General features: G+C 52.6%; 1 protein-coding gene across 5 annotated transcripts in view; it reads left to right on the forward strand.

The window, feature by feature from the left end:
- The window catches only part of ARHGAP35 (Rho GTPase activating protein 35), a 113,989-nt gene that overhangs the window by 91,148 nt on the left and 7,112 nt on the right, over window positions 1-15,729 (forward strand). For all 5 annotated transcript variants that reach the window (XM_065926370.1, XM_065926373.1, XM_065926374.1 and 2 more), the window contains 2 exons: window positions 8,792-8,869; window positions 10,346-10,477. In XM_065926370.1, coding sequence (XP_065782442.1) covers window positions 8,792-8,869; window positions 10,346-10,477 — 210 coding nt within the window. The remainder of the gene's footprint in view (window positions 1-8,791; window positions 8,870-10,345; window positions 10,478-15,729) is intronic.

Raw genomic sequence — 15,729 nt, forward strand, 5'->3', positions numbered from 1 at the left:
TTCTCCCCCTGGTGGGGTGTGTATGTGTGTTGGGGGGGCGGTGTTTCTGTCTAGCTTCCAGGAAGGGGCGCAGCCCTCTTGGGGGGGTCCAGCCAAAGCCATGCCACTGACCTGATCTGTAAAAGTGAGCAGCCCAGAAGGGGCGACCACACCTAGAACAGCCAATGGCTTACCCTGGAGAGCGCGGGAATTTGCTCAGTCAGTCCCCTCCACTTCTCCAGGGAGTGGTAGAGGCAGGAGAACCAGTCCACAGAGGAAGGTGGGACCTGGGCGCCCTGGGTCATGACGAACCTTCTCCGTGCAACCAGGCCTCAGACTGTCTCCTGTATTCCATGAGCACGGAGGGCCTGCCAGGATGCCTTGAAGCACGAGGCTGGTCGAGAACAAACAACTTTAGGCCACTTCCTCCCTCTCTTCAGCCAGAGAAACTGTGCTTTTATTATCAGGCATATGTCCCTCCTTCCGTCCTTTCTTTGGATAGCTAGCGAAGGCCTCCTCCAGGCAGGAGTTACAGTGCCACGTCCAGGTGCATAGAAGGGTAGCTGAGAAGCATGCCCCTTCTCTCCTGGGGCCGCATTCAGCAATCACACCGCTGCCTGGTGACTTCCACGTTGTACCCAGTGCTGTATAGAGAAAGTATGCAGGTAGTGGGTGCAGCGGTTAAACCCAGGCTCTGAAGCCTGTATAGGAGTAGTCATAATAGGAGGATACAGCTCACAGGGCCGCCGTGAGGGTTGTAGGGATTCTGTGTGTAAAATGCTAATCACTGGGCCTGGCCCAGTATGTGTGTTGCATAAATATAAGCAGTTTTATTCTCCTAACTGACTTATTCTGGGGGTCAGGGGAGACCTCTGAGGGAGCAGGGTTTAGTCAGTCAAAAAAGTGAAGGCAGGAGTTGAAGGAGGAAGTCTCCGAGGCAGTGGGGGGTCGGGGTCACACTAGGAGGCCTTGAAAGGCCGGCGTGATCGGAGTTGGATGGGAGGGGCAGCAGGGTCAGGTGTGGTGCAGGCCCCCCAGGCCACATGTGGACAGCTTTATATTGTATCCTGGACGCAGAGTGCAAGGATTGTAGTCTTGCAGAGACCATGATCAGATTTTCTGCCAGTGTTACAGGCTTCTAGTCTATGAAGTGTCTTTTCTTAGTGAGGAAAGAGGCCAGGAAAGGAGGGCCACTGGGCTGTGATGGGTGCCATCTTTGAACCTTTCATGGTTTGTTGAGAATCAGGAACCCGAAAGAAGTTCACCTGTGCCCTCGTTAGTGCTTACGAGGAATCTGCCTGTGACCTCAGGGGCTTTTCTGCCAGGGGGCCTGCTGTGGAGTGGAGGTTGGCATTGTTCGCACGGAGGTGGTGGTGGTGTGTTGGATGTACCTGTGTGTTCGTGCAACTGTTTCTTTGCTGGTAGCTCGGTGTCGAGTCAGTGAGGACCCACACCGCACCCTCAGCGCCTGCTCCGCGCTGCGGTGGCTCTAGCTCGCCTCCGAGTCACACTGCCGCCCCCCACGCCACTGGGCTTGTGTGTGCTGGCAGAGTCACACTTGGAGCTTGAAGGAGGCTCATGTTCCTAGCTGGGGCTCCCAGCTGCTCCTGCCTTTGAATATCGGTGGCTGCCTTGCAGAGTACACTCCGCTCCCCTCAATTCTAGGTCACACTCTTCTCCCCTCCATCCTAGGCTGTCCAGAACCAGCAGTATGCACTCTGGGCTGGCCTAAGGTTGACTTTGTCATGGTGGTTTTCTGCAGCACATCTACTGGGGTATGCATCTTCTTGAAAGTCAGGGACAGAGCCCCTTGCCAGGTCGGAGCAGGGCCCAGATGCCCTCTTTCACAGTGACTGACAGTAAGCACACGGGTAGCTTACAAAGGATCAGCCAGATGCTAGAGCCATATGATGCCCCAGACCTGGTGTGATATTTTCATCTTTTCCCCTCCAGGTCTCTTCTCTCCCTTCTTCCTCAGCCTCGAGATTTATGACACGGCTGTGTGTACATACAATGACGTTGGAAATTTATAACGCCACGGTGCCCGGTTGTGGGGCTGACACCCGGTCAAGCTGTCATAATAGACTGCCAGTGGCATTCTGTCGGGGGGAGAAAGGAGGGGTGGCCTTGCCAGAAACAGATCTTGACTGACGAGGGAATTACCCGGGAGAGACAGCTAACAAAGGGGGCTGGCGGGGCCAGAGCGACCTTAGTGTTCAAGGGATGGAAGAGCCAGAAAATCATTCCAGGCACATCCAGAGCGGGGAGGCAGCGGGGACCTCGGGGGGCTGCATTACTGTGCCCAGTGGTGGAACTTCATCGGAGGAAGACTTCGCCGACACTGTCCGTTGGCTGCTGTCGAGCAGAGAGGAGGCAGCATTTCTTCTCTGGCTCTCCCTGCGTCTCCTCCAGCTGACAGATGAGAGCGCTGAGTGAGTGAGGAGATGACTGCGCGTGAGTGAACAAGGGAGGAACAGAAAAACCTTCTGGCCCCAGTGAATCCAGCATTTATAGGGTAAAGCCTACAAGTGGTATTTAAAGGATAAGGGAGTAGGGAGTTAACATGAGAGGGAGGAGCCCAGCATTTAAATCCACAGTCAGCCAAGACAGTGAGCCAGCTCCCGCACCACACACCCAGCGCTCTGGCCCTGGGCTTAGCCTCTCTGAGCTGCTATCTGCTCTCTGTAAAATGGGGGTAAAAATAATACTATCTACCTCAAAGAATTACTGGGTGGGTTCACCATGATGATTCTAGTGAAGAGCTGAGGAAAGTGCCTGGTGTATAGTAAGCCCTCAGCAAAAGTTAACTGTTACTTTTATTGTTTTATTATCATCATCATTATTTCAGTGTGCCGGCCATTTGTGTTACTTGCTCTTCATACCTGTAATCTGAGTATGCATAACATCTCAATAGTCATTCGTAAACAGCCCCATTTTTGATGAGGAACCCGAGGCTTAGAGAGGTTGAATGGTTTTCCCCAGTCACCAGCAGCTATGAGAGAGCCAGGATCAAAACTGAGATCACACGCGTAGAGACTGTTACACAGAATGAAGTAAATCAGAAAGACAGAAACAAATATGGTGTAGTAATGCATATATGTTGGATCTAGAAAAATGGTACGGATGAACCTATTTGCAAAGTAGAAACAGAGGCACAGATGTAAAGAACAAATGTATGGATACCAAGGGGGAAGAGGGCCTGGGATGAACTGGGAGATTGGGACTGACATGTATACAACTACTCTGTATAAAATAGATGATTAATAAAAAATACTAGATGTTGAAATTTCAACTAAAATCTTAATTTCTTTACTAAAAACACAATTGTAATATATGGTGAAACTATGTGTAACTTTGTGCTATTAAAAAAATTCTATTTAAATATTTAAAGGAAAAATATTTGAAGTAAAAAGAAGCTAATGCATGTTTTTAATGTTTGTCTGCCAACTGGTCTGTTTCGGCTGAGTTCTCAGTGTTGCAGCTTCTTAAAACGTAAAGAAAAAAAAAAGGCAGGCGTTATACAGTGGGCTTTACGTAAGTTATCTCATTTATTCCTTGCAGTTGTCTCTGAAGGTGAGGTTAATCCATCATAGACTCAGAGGAGCAGAAGTTAAGAGTCAGCATCCGGGATCTCCCCGAAGGCACACCTCAGGTGTTCTCCACCACTTAGATCATTAGGACCTTAGCTCCTACCTTAGCCCTGTGCCAAGACTTCATTACACTCACCTGTACGGTGCAGAGAAGACGAAGGAAGCGCAGTCACCCAGGGTCTCACCGCTAGTTAGTGGCTTCCAACCGAGATGCTCAGCCGCACCCTGCATCGTGGTGGGGGTGCTGCAGTGGGAGCCTCAAAAGGAGATAGGCTGTAGAGATGCTGTTGGCATTTGACCCAGAGTGGGGGCTTCTTACTCTGTTAGAGAGGTCAGCCCTCTTCAAGACAATTTGGACTTGATGCTCTAGGGGGTTCCCTGAGTTCTCAGCAGACCTCTGGCCTTGAAACGTAGCCTGCCCTAGGCTTACCTCTTGGACAAGTGAACGAAAAGGAGAATGGTCTATTAGCCGCATTTCCTTAAAAGTCAACTTGTCGTCTAGTAGTTGAAGCCTGTCTGCTCTCGGGTATTTTAGGGCATTGGCAACACCGATTAATTTTTTTTTTTAAGGACTAAAGTGCTGAGTTTTATATCTAAATATAGAAAGTGAAAAATAAACAAGTCAGAGTTTGTCTTGGAGGAAGTATTGATTTGTTGCTAGAAAGGAAACTCAGGAGGAACTGAGTCCTGGGGTGTGTGAGCAGGGCTGAAAGCCTAGCCCGGGGGGAGTACAGCAAGACTTGAGGCCCAGAGCGCCGGTGCTGAGCAGAGGTACTTGGGGTCCAGGAATGGAGAGTTGTTTCAGGAGATGGGACACATACCAGGACAGAGGGTGGAGTCTCCCCCTCCGTTTCCAAGCTCTTGCGAGTCCCTTGTCCATTTTCCTGGTGCCCCTAGCGTGCCAAGTGCCACAGGCACCTCAGCTGCCGGGACAGTGAGGTCAGGAGTAAAAGGCCAGTTCTTATCCCGGGGGGAACGCCTCACGGCTGCCATTGGTGGGTCCTCTAAAAGGTTGTGTGCCATCACCGACTCAGACATGAGTTTGAGTAGGCTCCAGGAGTTGGTGATGGACAGGGAAGCCTAGTGAGCAGCAGTCCATGGAGTCACAAAGAGTTGGACACAACTGAGCGACTGAACTGACCTGAACTAGCCTTTGGTCAGTGAAATACTTTTGAGGAGGACCATGGCTTGCAGCTCTGTAAATGAGCTCATCTGCCAGATTGAGTGCTCAGTAAATATTGAAAGAAAAAGGCCTCTTTGCTTTTTTTCTCTTTGATTTTTTAATATTTGAAAAATCATACGTGGCCATGGTTTAATAATGTATAAAAACCTTGGTTATGAATAGAAGGCGCCAATTATAATACTTTTTGGAAATGCTTAATTACTAAAGTCTCTGGTATTTATTTTTCCTTGTGTATGCTGCCCCCCCTCCCCAAATATTATTGAATCATAGATTTTTTTAAGAGTCGGGAGGACTTGGAGGCCTGTCCCATCTTGTAGAGCGACAGGGGTCCTCAGAGCACGATTCCCTGACCACCAGCAGCAGCAGCACCTGGGAACATGTCGGCAGTGCAGATTCTTGGGTCCTGCCCCCAACCAACAGAATCCGAAATCCTATAGGTGCAGCAGCCTTGTAATCTAGAATATAACGAGCCCTGAATCTGCTGCATGCTCAAGTTTGGAAGTGCATGATTTAAAACACCACAGTAAAAAAACTCAGGCTCTGGAAGCAGGTGGTCTTCAGATTGCAGTTCAAGTTCTCTGACCTTGCGAGTATTACTTTACCTCTTAGCCTCTGCATTCTCATCTGTAAAATGAGATTAGTAACAATCTCTCTGAAGGGGTATTGTGAGAACTGGTGTAGAAGGGCATGGTAGGACTCAGCATTGCGTGCCTCACATACAGTACGCATTGAGTAAATGGTTGGTCGTTATTAACTGTCTTCTCAGACCAGGTAGTAACCTTTCTAAAAAAAAAGCAGCATCCCAAACAGATGGCTGTCCAGTGAGAAGGGAGTTCAAAAGCTCTGGCCCTTCATAATGAGTAACAGCTGTAGCTAAGATTATGTATTGAAAGACTATTTGCCTTCCTGTCATTCCCATTCTAGTTGTAGCTCTGTTCTCTAGAATCATTAGAACAAGGCTGTTCTTCATGGAAATTGTTAGATTTTTGAAGACAACTACCTTGGTGGTTCCGAATTTTATCTTCTTTTATTCACACAAGATTAAAAGATTCCTAAAGAAACCAGTGGCACTCAGTAAAAAAAAAAGAAGAAGAAGAAGAAGAAAGAAGCAGGGCCTGTTCCCGAGATATTGAGTCTTTGGAGATGTCTGGTATATAGAGATGCTTCAGAGCTTACAGCTGAAGCTTTCTCAGCTGGACCTCTGGCCATGGAACAGACCTATGGCAAGGAGGTACTGCTCTCTGCCGGCAGGTGTGAGCCAGAGTCAGCCCCGGAGCATTTATGTGCGGGCCTCTGGGTCCCGGGATGCACATTGCTTGGGATCCAGCATCTCTGTGTGGGGGTCTGCCCCAGGCCCTGGCCCTTCTCCTGCTCTGGTCTTGGGCTCCTCGGCGAACTGCCCTCACTCTGCCCGGCCTCCAGGTTCTTAGCTGTGTCACTAGCCCTCTGTCTCACTAACATTCTGCGGTTAGCCGTCCGCTCAAAGCTTTCTGTTTTTATTTTATTGATGTCTAATGAATAGCTGCGAAAAATTGTTCTGGCCAAGCAAATGATACCTTTCCTCAATTATGCCACGTTGTGTAGGTCAGTGGCAGAGTTGCTGTTTAAAGTGGGGTTTCGTAACAGAAGCACGCGCCCAGGCTGCAGGCGATGCGCAGGTGGTAATTAGCCGGTGCTGAGGGGCTGGCCCTGCGCTTTCAGGTGCTCCCGTTTTCCTCACCATCCATCCAGTGACGTTTCGGCAGGCCCACGCCGCTAATGGTTCCAGATAGCTAATTCGCAGTGTGTTTTCAGCCCTGTGATACCGGGCAAGTGGCCATTAGGAGACAATGCCGAGGATTCCTGTGCGCAGGTTGCCAGAAGATTGTAAATGGACTGAGGCTGTCAGGATCTTATCTCTGCCATTCAGAGAGCTCCTCTCCATGCTGGGGCTCGGGCACTGTGGACATGTCCGTCAGGACTTTTGAAGCTCCCCTGTCTGTACCGTTTTCTTTGTATTCGAGAGGGGCTGATATTCAGATAAAGAGAGAAGTGTAGTGATTTCTTTTCAACCTAGAAGATGAAGATTTGAATCTGTTGACATATATCCAGGGCTTGTCAAAATGTGGATGATTTCATGTTGAAGCATGTGACGTGTGTTACCTGAGATTTGCAATAGGTAGGAAGTTTAAGTGTCTTGAGAATAGTGTAGAAAAGTCACTGAGGAAAGAGAATTAGTGTAAAATTACTAACTGTGGATGGTGAGCAGGGGCCATGCTGACCTCTGACTTTTAGAGGGGATGGACCATCTCAAAAGCTGCCCAGAATACTGAGGGCCTATGGGCTTCGCGGAGATGTGGTGTTTCTCCGGGGGTGGGGGCAGAGGGGGCTGTGGCCTGGGTGCCAGCCTGATGGTGGATAAACAGCACGCCCCTTCTGAATAGTGTGGGGGCCCTGAACTGAGACCACGCTGCCACCTCTTACCAGCTGTGCAGTTTAGGGCAAGGGCTTCCCCTTTCCGAATCCCACTTCTCTCATCTGTGTTCTCTCTTCATCCAGTAGCTCCCGCGATCAAGGGTTCAGGATTCGATGGCATCATCATTAAATGAGTGGTGGATGCGGGGAGCATGTAGCCCAGCGCACAGCATGGCAGCCACACTGGAAATGTTAACTCCCGGAGGGAGGCGTGCAGTGATGGGGCTTCTTGGTAGCCAGTCGTTGCCCAGTAGGGTGTCCTTGAGGCCGGTCCGTTAATGCCCTTGTCTCTGGGGTGAAAGGGCCCATGTGCAGTTAACAGCTTTTAGGCCAAGGAATGATGACTTTTGTTTTGATGATTAACTGAGTTCACCTGCTACCAATCTAGGACCCCAGAAACTGACTGACTGCTTTTATCTCGCCCAACGCGTGCCTCTCTAGAGGTGTCAGTTACGGTGATAACCGGGGCCTGGTCCGCTCTGCCCTGCCCGCACTGCCTTCTGGCTGTGGCCCTGGCTCCGGATGCTTCCACAGTGTTCCGCCAGCTCGTCAGGGTCACTCCAAACCATGATCTCCAGAAAGGACCCCAGGCTGGTTTGACCACTGTCCTTTAGACTTCATTGTCCTTTAGACCATAGTCTCAGGGGTGCAGAGTGGACTTTCCTTCCTGGAGAGAGGGAGAGCCAAGTTGACCGATAGCGCCCGGAGTCACTGCAAGCCGCACAGTTCTTCCTGTGCCGAGGGGTTGGGGGAGTCCACTCTGCCTTGGAACTTCATCTCCTCCCACATTGTTATTTAGTTGAATTTTACTGTTTTTTTTTTTTTTTCTTACTTAAGTCTGCACACCAAGTAAGTTCCAGAAGGAACAGGAAAACCCACTCTAACCATAACAACAAATGAAGACATCATAAAGAGGGTCTTATTAGGTCTTGAAAACCTAACATTTCTTAATTATGTACGTCAAAAAAAAATTCAATACAAAATTCAAATACAAAATTTGAAGACAGGTAATGAAAGGGGAAAAAAATGTAAAGATATAGAACAGTAACATAATTCCTTAATATTAAGTACAAAATGAGGAGAACCACTCTGTTTGAAAATGAACAAAAACATGAATAGAAAATTCACAAAGTAAGAAATACACACTGGACTTCTGGAAAAACCTAAAGGATTAACAGTAGATGATTTTTAAGTTATTGTATACTGTGTTATCTTTAAAATTCTTTTATGTCATAAAAGAATATTTAATGGTCAAGTTCACAAAATAGTTTGTAAGTGAAAAGGGTGGGTTAAAACATAATATTATCTCTATTAAAATTCCAAGGTAAATATCAAAATGTGGACAGAAGTTACCTTTGTCTGATGTGTTTCTGTATTATTTTAGTTTTTACAAAAAAGCAAATATTTGTAAACTTTAAAGTGAGAAAGAAAAAGGGCAGGAGTGGGCCGAGGCAAGACGAGTGCCCGAGCCCCGTTCCTCGCCCCGGGGGGGGCCTCGTGGACCCCCCGCTTCTCCCCTCAAGCCCATCCCCCTCCTGCTCTGCTTTCCACTTGTGCTTCTAAGGCTCCTGCCTGTCCTCCACAGGGCTGAGCACTGAAGGTATCTACCGGGTCAGCGGGAACAAGTCAGAGATGGAGAGTCTGCAGAGACAGTTTGATCAAGGTAAGGCCACAGCCAGTCAAGGCAGCCCCACTGCCGGTGGAGCCCCCTGGGGTGCTCATGCCACACAACCCCAAAGCCAAGGTGCTGGCTGGCTGGCTGAGGAGGAGAGAGTGTTTGGCCCCTGTCAGCAAACAGAAGCATCCGCCCCGCAAACCTGCTTCAGCCAGGCTGCTCCCCTCTCCACCATCCACAGGCACTGTTGCAGCTCCCAGCACGGGCCTCATTCACCGAGACCCAGGCCTCGCTTCCCTCAGGCTGGGCCATGCAGAGGTCACGGCGGGCACATGACTCAAGGTTGGGCTGAGATGACAGTCCTGTGTTGGCAGGGCCTCTCAACCGTAACTGCCCTCCCTACAGAGTCCTGCAGGAGAGAGGCAAAGCAAGGGGGAGCATCTTGTGATGCGCTGAACCTTGGGCCCGGGGCTCCCAAAGCTGAACGCTCTGCCTCCTAAGCTAGGACAGATCGGAGAGGCTGAGGGCCACGTGGCCACATCCGTTCCACCCTAACCCAGTTCAGTTAGGGCTGAACACACTGGGAGGAGAGGTCACACCCACCAGTGTCAGACCCAAAGGAGCTAAAGAGTAAAACTTGACAGATGCCACTGGCTAGAAAGGAAGGTAGGCAGAAGATCAAAGTGGGGTCCGACTTAGCATGTGACTGGGCCCCGGGAGACCCAGCCAGGCGGCCTGTGCAAGCCTGCATGCCCAAGCCTACCCAGTGCGTGGTGGGAGCAGGCACCCCCAGCACCCAGCTCCACAGTCTCCACTAGCCGGAGGTGGGAAGGGAAACGTGTGAGTCTTGAAGGATCGGAAGCACAAGGTCAGGATGAGGGCAGAGCCACACTAGGTTAGACGCCAGGATCTGGAACCCAGGATATACTCCCAAGCGGAAACAGTCGAGATCTATCAGTAGATGATTTGTTACAAATCAGAAATGCAGTAAAGTATGGAGAGAAAAATTAGAGACAAGTTGGTGGTATCATAAGCTGGAAGGAACCAGCAGGAGGAAAGTACGTCTGGTTGCCTGACCACCACAAGGAGCAGGGTGGAGACAGCAGCCAGGGTCGCTGGTACCATTTCTGTAACCTTCCAGGAAAAGTGACCCGGCCTTAGGGGGAAGCCTGCTCCTGTCTCCCCAGGTGGAAGGTGTGAGGAAGGGTAGCAGCATGTCCAGGGCAGACAAGAGGGGATCCGTGCCACAGAACGGGGCTTTAGCTCCTCTGCCCAGAGGCTGATCTGGGCAGGTTGGGTGTCAGCGTGTCTGTGAGTCTCAGAACTTTTTTTTTTTTAGCAGCACCCAGGGGTGCCACCTTCTGTCCAGTCTGTGATGACCCTGAGTCCCTGCCCAGGCTCCAGGCTGGCCCCTGGCAGCACCCCTGGTTCTCCAAGTTTCTCTTGCTTGTTCCCAGCGCCAAGTGTTCCTTGCTTTGGCACAGCCTCGATTGGCCTGGCCTCACTCTCCCAACTTCCTTTCAGATCACAACCTGGATTTGGCAGAGAAGGACTTCACAGTGAATACCGTGGCGGGGGCCATGAAGAGCTTTTTCTCAGAACTACCAGACCCCCTGGTCCCGTACAACATGCAGATCGACCTGGTGGAGGCCCACAGTGAGTACCCGCAGCCCGCCTGACTCCTGGGCCCCTGGCGGCACCCCGGGCTGGCTCTGCTGGGCAAGTGGCGGGGGGGGGGGGGGGGTGCAGCAACACAAGAACAGGTCCCGCCCTCAGAGAGCTGACACTCTGACTCCTGGAACTGAGGCTGAAGTACATAGGAAAGAGAAGCAGCAAGATGGCGCCAGAGGGGCTCAAATCAGACCCCAGCCTTGACAGAGGTGCTTCGTCCTGTCAGGAAAGCTGCAAGCTGCCCGGAAGCTCCGTGGTTGAGAGCCTGGTTTTGATGACAGACTTGGGGCAAAGCCTCGCTCCTTTGCTTGTTCACAGTGGAACCTTCCTGGCCCCGAGTGTCCTAGGTTGCCATCCCTGCTTGCAATTATGAAATGAGACTTGGAGAGGCCTGGAGGCATGGCTGAGTCACGGACCTCTTTGGTGGAAGGCTGTACTGGCCTCTCCCCTCCTCACTCCGTCTCCTCCCAGCTCTCCTGAAAGGAAATGCACACGTGGTCTGGGCCAGAGAGCCTCTGGAGGGATGGGGACAGCTGCAGTGGCCGCTCGGGGCTGCAGAGGAGCACCTCTGCTTTCAGTGGTCATGGCACACCATCCTGCTCGCTCCAAGGACTCTTTCTGCCCTAGCCAGCCTCTCTCTGGGGGCCTCTCCCACTGTGGGAACCCTGCCCTTGGGCATCCTTCCCTGGACTTGATGTAGTGCTGCAGGGGGCCTGACGTCTCAGAGCTTTTCATGGACTGACAATTCCAGACTTTTTTAGCCAGAGGCAGCTGCTGGTGTGCAGCCCAGGAGGAGGCTGTGTTGCTCAGACCCCAGGACCTTAGTCTCACCCTGCTGCCGCCCATCTCCAGAGACGGAGCTCTGAGCACACACAGTCTACTCACAAAGCTGACGGTGTGGACAAAACCTGGGGGGAGGCCACAGATTTGCAGGTCTTCAAGTCATGGGTCGTAGACTCTTGGTGGTGCTGATAGAAGCCCAGCCCTGAACTGTGGGAGGGGTCCCCGTCAGAATCTGACTGTTGGCAGGGCTGTGGGCCCCATCGTCGCTGTGCTGTGATCTGCCTCTCCCGTGATGTTTGTTTCCAGTCTCTTCATAGTTTATGCAAGCCATTCTCAGCTGCTTCAAATCCTTCACAGCCACTTATGCAGGTCCACAGGGACGGGCAGAAGCCCTGGCAGAACAGTCACAATGTCCCTTGGCCTGCTCACCCACCTGCCTGCTCAGGACAGGAGGCTGGGTCTCTCAGATGAGTTACCGCGTGGGGACAAGTGCTAGCTTCTGCTCTGGTCTTGCCTTCCAGAGATGGAGGTCCTCCCAGCACTCACTCCTCTAGCAGGCTCTGGGCTGGCTCGGATGTGAGACGCATGGGAGGCCTCCATCCGGAGCCATCTTTCTTTGCCCCTCGGCCAAGCCTCTCTGGACTGCAGGTAGGAAGAGAAGGTATTAGCTGGCACCCAGCTTCCCGGGAGCCTGGAGGTTGCCAGTAGGGTTTGTCTTGACTTGGCGCCATCTAGAGGCCCGTGGCATCCTAGCACCCCGCAGAAAGAATTCCATTGTTTGTGCGGGAATTGCTGACATGGCATCTTTTTGTTTTTGGAGGGTCGCAGGGGGCAGGAGAGGAAGGTGTCACTGATGGGGAATCAGCTGCCTTCCTCCAGCAGCTTCCGCCGGCATCCACTCTGAGGAAGGGAGCTGCTTGCTGCTCCTGCAGCCTGGAAGAGGGTGGAGATTTTCCGCTTCCTCTTCCCATTGTGTGTTTCCTGTGCCCCACGCTAGTCAGCTGGAGCTCGGTTATCTTGAGCCTGGTAGAGAGGAGCGTCTCTCACTAACATGGCACCTCACAGCCAGAGTTGAGTGAGCAGTGGGGCTGTGTGTGTCAGAGCTTAACCCCGACTGAGCTGTGCTGGAGTTCGTAGTGAGGGACACAAGGGAACAAAGATTCTCCGGCCCCAGAGTAGCTCAGCTCAGCCTGGCTGGGTTTCCATGGCAACATCAACTTGACCAGGTCTTTCCACTTCCTACCTCAGCACTGTCGTGTCCATGTGTGTTCAGGACTTGGAGACGGTTTCAGATCCTATCACAGCAAATATCAAGGTCACTATCAGATTGTTTTGTACACTCCAGAATTTCACAGCAGCGTGAACATCACTGAAATTGTGGCTACAAATACGAGACTTCTGTAATTATTCACCAGTTATCTTCTTGCCGCATACAAGATGCCATGTGGGAGATTGAGAAGTGAATAGCAGCCACAGCCTGCACTGCCAGGGAGTGGCAAGCCGGGCGTGACCTTCTGTGCCAAGACATTTTTCCTGCCTCCCCAGTGCTCATTTAAGTTCTCTGCCAGATGGCGAGAAGCAAGCCAAGCTGGAAGGGCAGAAAGTGCAAAGAGGAGGGAGAAAGGGATTGGGCCATAGTGGAAGAAATAGCTGCTGAGCTTGACTTCAGAGAGGACCAAGATTTCAGGAGACAGTGAGAGGGGCCTTGAATTCTCCGTTCTGTCTTGTCCTCACAGTTCAGCCCAGCCTTCAAGAAACAGTATCACTTATTCCTGCCCCACAGTCTCGCCTTTTTGTCTCTCGACCACCCCACACTCCTGTCCCGTGTGTGGAATCCCTCCGGTCCTGCCAGTCCCCACACCCCCTGTCCTCTGTCTTCTGTGCTGGCAGAGACCCTCGTGCTGACTCTGTCTCAGGCCAAAAGGCTCTGAGCTTAAGGATCCTTGCCCTCCGGGCCTCATTATCCCACATAACTGCTTGTGAGTTCTGTGTGCACATCATAGCCTGTGGAGGCCAGTATTCTTCATCGGATTGTCCAAGGGATGGGGGCTCTCTAGCGGTCCAATGGTTAGGACTCCACGCTTCTGCCAAGGGCCCGGGTGTGATCCCTGCTCAGGGAACTAAGAGTCCACCAAGGGAAAAAAAAAAAGAGAGATGGTCAAAATATATGACCCCAGAGGGTTCCAGATGCCGGCGTATCGTCTTGCCCTTTCCAGCTGCAGACGAACAGCTGAGGGCTGGAGTTTCATAACCGCCTGACTTGCACGGTCGCTGGTCGGATCAGCCTGGCTGCTCGTCGGGCCGGTGTTCATGTGCTGCCTTGGAGGGCCCTGCTTCCGCTTGTCTGTCCAGATAGCGGCTTAAGAGCCTGGGGCGCTCTTCCCCCTAGCGTGTGCCAGGCCTTGTGTGGGGCAGGGCCAGGTGGCAGTGGGCAGACGTGTGCAGACCCTGCCCTCGTCTGATGGGTCAGATACCATTGGACAGGTTATTGGACAGGCAAGGTCACACCTCCAGGAGAAGGGCAGCCTGACGCTTCCATTCTGGGCCTCGCAGAGTGAGAATTCAGCCTCAGAGTGGTTTGGTGCCGTGGGTGCCAGCGTGTGTCACGGAGCGGGGACCTGAGCCGGTGGTTTGCCTTCTTGATGGTGTGGATGTGCCAGGTGGTCAGACTCCATCAGTCCTCGAGGACTGAGCTGAGATTCCAGCCCGGAGCCCGGCTGAGAGCCAGAGGTGGCAGTGGGGTGACACGGCCAGGGCGCCAGCGGTGTCCAGGATTGGGCCGCTGACGCCAGTTCGTGTGACCTCGGACCTGCTGCTCTTATTTCTTCGAGCCTGGGTTTTTCTGTACACCGCGAAGGGTGTGGCCCCTGGCTCTGTCCTCTCTGCCTCCTGAGTTATTGGGGCCTGAGTTCCACGTTGCCTGGCCTCTGTCCAGACTTCGTCTTGATTCAGCTGACCTCAGGACGCCTCTCCGATGCTGTCTCAGTTGACACCTAATTTCAAAACTACAGTTTGTGAGCTGGGGCCTGAGCCCTGCAGAGCACCTCACCCCTTTCGAAGAGGATTGTTGAGGTTGGCAGGGGCTCAGAGCCTGGCGGCAGGCAGGTGATCAGAACAGGGGTGCTGAACTCGGAGACGGAACTGGGTGCCCCCCTTCCCCCTCACCAGCCCCGTGGCCTGGCTGTTAGCTCTTGGGTGGGCTTTCTCAGGCGGCATGTGGGACACACCGGCGCCACCTCCCCTCGGGTGGGGGTTTCCCAGAGAGCACCCATGGAACATCGCCCCGCCGACACTCCAGCCCTTGGGCGGCACGCCACTGGTGTTGGGACTGCCGTGCAAAGACCGCCAGCTGGAGCCCACAGCGGGTCCCCAGCAGTGCTGGGCGTTGCTTGCACGCGGGAAGTCAAGTCAGGACAGGTCAGAAGGCTGTCCTCCAGGAGGCCGTGTTCCGTGGGGCAGACGCAGGGTCTGGCCCTGCGCTGGGAGGCCTCCCATTGCTCCCCTTGCCATCCTGCCTGCCTCCTGCCAGGGTCTCGGTGCTCCCCTGCTCTCAGAGCACCTGCCCGCGCGGCCAGCAGGGAGAGTGACGGTTTGTCTCCACGCTCCCAGGGCGCGTGGCCATCTGGGTCCTGCTCAGGCACCTTGCTGAGGCACTGCGCCAGGAGGCCAAGGGAGGCTGGCATGCCTGAGGGTGGTCCTCGAATTTCCATTCAAGCAGGCGCTGTAATCTCCACTTCCCCCGCCCCTGCGAGGAAGAGAGAGGAGGGGCGGCCGTCCTGTTGCCCAATGGATAGGAAGGAGAGGGACATCCCGGGCAGGCAGTGACATTATCGGCCCCGTTTCCTGCTTCCAGCAGGAAGGACGGGTGAGGCCAGGCTCCTACATGAAGGTGCTGCTGCTCAAGTGCTTGATTAAAGCACACAGCTGTGTTTTTGTCATGCAGGCACCTAGGAGAGGCCCGTGCCAAGCTCGCATCTGGAAGAGGGCACAGTTGGCTTATTAAGTGAGACTGTGCCATGCGCGTGCTTCTCGTGTTCTCCGGGACAGTTGTTATCCTCCCAGCCCCGCTCTCACCCTGAGCAGTTCACTGCTTTGCTTTTTATTGAAACTTAACAGTGAAGGATTTTGAAACTCAAGGCCAGACAAAAAAAAGTGTGCCCTTGACGTTGAGCCCTTAAAATAAATCTTGGGTTCAGAGAAACGAAGCTGATAATGGCAGCACATAATTAGTTCCTGTGGGTTTTAGGTTACTAAAACACTGTTTTTATCAAGCCACGCTCTCAAGTCTAAACATTTGCCGGTTTCTGCTCTCAGTAGCTCCGTCCTGGCCGTCTTCGCAGCCTCCTCTTCACTGGTTCCGAGGCTCAGCCTTGCTCCCAGGCGCTGAGTGTGTGTCTGGCTGTGAGCACTGCATGTCAGAGTGTGGTGTCGCCAAGTGAAGGAGGCGCTGTCCT

Source organism: Muntiacus reevesi, chromosome 2, assembly GCF_963930625.1.
Source record: "Muntiacus reevesi chromosome 2, mMunRee1.1, whole genome shotgun sequence".
NCBI lineage: Eukaryota > Metazoa > Chordata > Mammalia > Artiodactyla > Cervidae > Muntiacus > Muntiacus reevesi.